Below are 3,258 nucleotides of genomic sequence, written 5' to 3'. Positions count from 1 at the left end.
ATCAGATATAGCAGAGAAGGGGTAATAATAATACACCTGAAATTTAGAGATGAAATTGTTGAAACATGAGTCTTACACTCAAGAAACAACTGCACAGATTTGCTGGTGAATAAACAAATATAGAGTAAGGCTCTCAAGTATCAACAATGCATGCATCAGGCTTGAGTTATTTTATTGAGTTAGCACTCTGCTGAGGACAGTCAACAAGAGGTGGAGGATGAGAACATCAAGTTCACTAACACTGACAAGGGAGTAATACAGTTTATCACAAAAGAAAATAATTAAGTAAAGATAACTTGTTCTCTGACAAAGAAAGGAGGTTGTCGCTCATCTATCATTTCTTTTACCATTCCCTATAAACTTGTGAAGCATCTCATCCATAGTTTAGCACATGAATATGACCCAATCCCCATGTAGAAATTATTTGGATGTGGTCATGGAGATTCCAAAAGTTAAGAGTCCAAAAGAAACTTATAGAAAGATCACAAATCAAGCCTGTTCTGACTTAAGCAACAAACTTGAATTGATAACCTGACTAAAGTATTAAGAGGTCCCAATAACCACTGACATACAAACAAATATTGAAGGGCTATCCAATAGAAAATTTTAAAGTACCCAGCCAACATGCAAGGCTTGCAACTAGTGCACTTTGCAAACTTGATAACGTTTTTTCAAACATGCTGGCTCCCTTAAATTTGATTAATGATGAACAGGAATATGAGCATAGCTGCACACTTTGGCTCACAAAGGTAACTTTGGCAAATGGATGACTTGTGATAGAAAAGTACTGGCTTCGTATACATTGAATATGCTGTTTGACATTTTAAACCAATTTGGTCTCAACATTTTCATATTAAAAATTTTATAATTTTAAATCACAAGAATTATTCTCAAAACCTTGAATCCTAAAGAGGAAGGTGCACAACAATTTTCAATGCTTTATAACTCTAAATTAGAGGAACTTAAAAATTAAATTGAGAAAATAATGCAGGTGGAAATTCAATTTGGAGCAGAGAGTAACAAACAACTTGTACTTCAACATTTCTATTCGAGTTAAGGATGGGTGTTAGAAAATAACAATTTGTATTAAATTATCATGCAGTGAAACAGGAAAAACCAAGGTAAATACAGTTAATACCTGGCCTCCAGTTGTTCTTGGGATGACAGAAATGGAAGCAATGTCTACATATGTCTGAGTAGTGACAAATACGTCAACACAGACCTGTTAAATGTTGCAATATAAAGAGCATGGTCAGAAAAATCAGTCATAGCCACAGATATATGTAACCAGTAAAAATTCCAGCAAACATTCACCAGACAATTTTTTTATCATATTACAATGATATCAAGGAGAAAAGAAATTACTCAAAGTTTACCTGATACTCAGCAAACTCAATTGCCATTGTCTTGAGAATTTTGTCAGCAGGTTGCAGTAATTTATGCGCCTCCTAATCAAACAGAAAGTTAAAGAATTTTAATACAGAAGCACAATTTTATCTTCTATTGAACAAAAAGTAATTCACGCTTCGCTTCAAACTATTCTGAATTTCATCACACAAACAAATAAACCACAGGAGATCCAACATGAAAGAGCAGAAAATAAGAAAATCATATTTGAAATTCCGATAAATAGCCAGTAAATACATTTTATGAATAGTAATGGATAAAAGTTTTTTGTCTTTTTCTCTTCTCAGAAGGGGACAAACACCCACTGTCAAGTGAAAGTCACAAGTCCACTATATCAATAACCACTCCCAAAAGGGCCTAACCCTTGAAAGCCACCAATTACAGAAAAGATACAGGAATTAAAAGTCAAGTCAGTAGCCTTGCAACAATATCACTTTTCGGTTAATAAAACTTGAATATGTGCCAATCACAATATTTAAAAGAAGATTATCAATATCTTCATCTAGAACAGAGAAGCATTTCTACTAATAAATCAGAAAACAGATATATCAGGTTACAATAAATCAATTTAACATGTAGTAACTACCCCAATCTTCTGAATGCACAAAAGAATCAATTTGCAAATTCTAAATAGATAAAGTAGGTTTCAGAGATGGCATGTAAGAGTCATAACTTAGAAGTCAGACAAACAAGCAGAGGTTCCACATTTTCAGCTCTAAGTTTGAAGGGATAACCACATCTCCATCTAAAAGAACAACTATTCCATGCAACCAAAAAAGAAATTCTGCATTCTAATTCAAGTAAAAGCAGACAGAGAGGAAACAATTTAAGAAGAACATGCAAACCTTTTCACCAGCAGAGATGTTAGTTCTCCCTTCCGCCTCCCTAGAAGAAAGAGCACCAATGCCAACTGATGGCAAGACTGTCAGACAAAATTATATGTTCATCAGAGAACTGTGGAGAATGATATGGTAACTTTATGGTATAAGAACTGTATGATACACATGTTAAAACATGCAAATGTTGTATAGGTATACAAGCTTGCCTGACTGAAATACTAGAAGCTTCCCCCCAGTACTTTTCATGGCCAGGAATGCAGCCTGAAATATAAACAGACTAGTGAGATATCAACATCTACAACTAAATATAAGCAACGGCTATACATCCTAAATTATCACCAGGCATTATTAACTTTCCACGTAACCATAAAAGTCTAATTTTGATCAGTCTGACACCTTTCAAATACCAACCAGCTGCGAAAAACCTCAAAACAAGCTAAAGTAACAATCATAATCTGTTTAAGAAGCAAAGGTTAAGTTTCTTGCCTTTCAAACCTTGACGGTGTATATTCAAAACTATAAACTAATGTATTTGCTTAATTAGGAAAGAAATTAACCCAGGCAAAAACGCCCTGTGGTTCTAGATGGTCTAGAATTGCAGAAGTCATTTAACTTGCTAGACAAATTGGAAAGCATCTGCATATCCAATTGCCATCCAGGGCAATGGTTCATAGGTTAGAGCCCTAGTGATCCCTTCTGGTATCAGAAAAAGATATCATAACCCATAAATGATTGCAATCTACAAAGCCCAAGAACTGCTCTGTTAATTTATAATAAAACCTAGTAATGGCTTACCTTGATTGCAGCACCAAAACATGACTCAGCAGTTTTACTACTCTGAAACATTGTTGGGATGTTTTCAAGCAATAGCTCTAAGTGCTGGCGACACTGAATCCTCGGAAAAAAAAACAACCATAGTCAGCATAAAAGGTTTGAGAAATCTAAAGATGACATCATAGCATCAACCACTGTTAAATTCTCAACTTACAAACTTCAACATATATATAAAGGC

The 3,258-nt window shown here is 34.6% G+C and overlaps 1 protein-coding gene across 1 annotated transcript in view; it reads right to left on the bottom strand.

Moving 5' to 3' along the window:
* Nucleotides 1-3,258, bottom strand: part of LOC110416472 (protein transport protein SEC24 C-like) — a 13,658-nt gene that overhangs the window by 3,867 nt on the left and 6,533 nt on the right. Inside the window, exons 9-14 of the mRNA XM_089783548.1 lie at nt 3,042-3,147; nt 2,453-2,507; nt 2,253-2,329; nt 1,377-1,448; nt 1,139-1,222; nt 1-36 (exon numbers count right to left, since the gene is read on the bottom strand). The exon at nt 1-36 is cut by the window's left edge and continues 84 nt beyond it. Coding sequence (XP_089639674.1) covers nt 1-36; nt 1,139-1,222; nt 1,377-1,448; nt 2,253-2,329; nt 2,453-2,507; nt 3,042-3,147 — 430 coding nt within the window. The remainder of the gene's footprint in view (nt 37-1,138; nt 1,223-1,376; nt 1,449-2,252; nt 2,330-2,452; nt 2,508-3,041; nt 3,148-3,258) is intronic.

Source organism: Theobroma umbraticum, unplaced genomic scaffold (genome assembly GCF_002168275.2).
Source record: "Theobroma umbraticum cultivar Fairchild unplaced genomic scaffold, ASM216827v3 scaffold_51.0, whole genome shotgun sequence".
In the NCBI taxonomy this organism is placed as follows: domain Eukaryota; kingdom Viridiplantae; phylum Streptophyta; class Magnoliopsida; order Malvales; family Malvaceae; genus Theobroma; species Theobroma umbraticum.
Note: the sequence above shows the minus strand (reverse complement) of the source record. Positions and strands in the feature narration are given on the sequence as shown.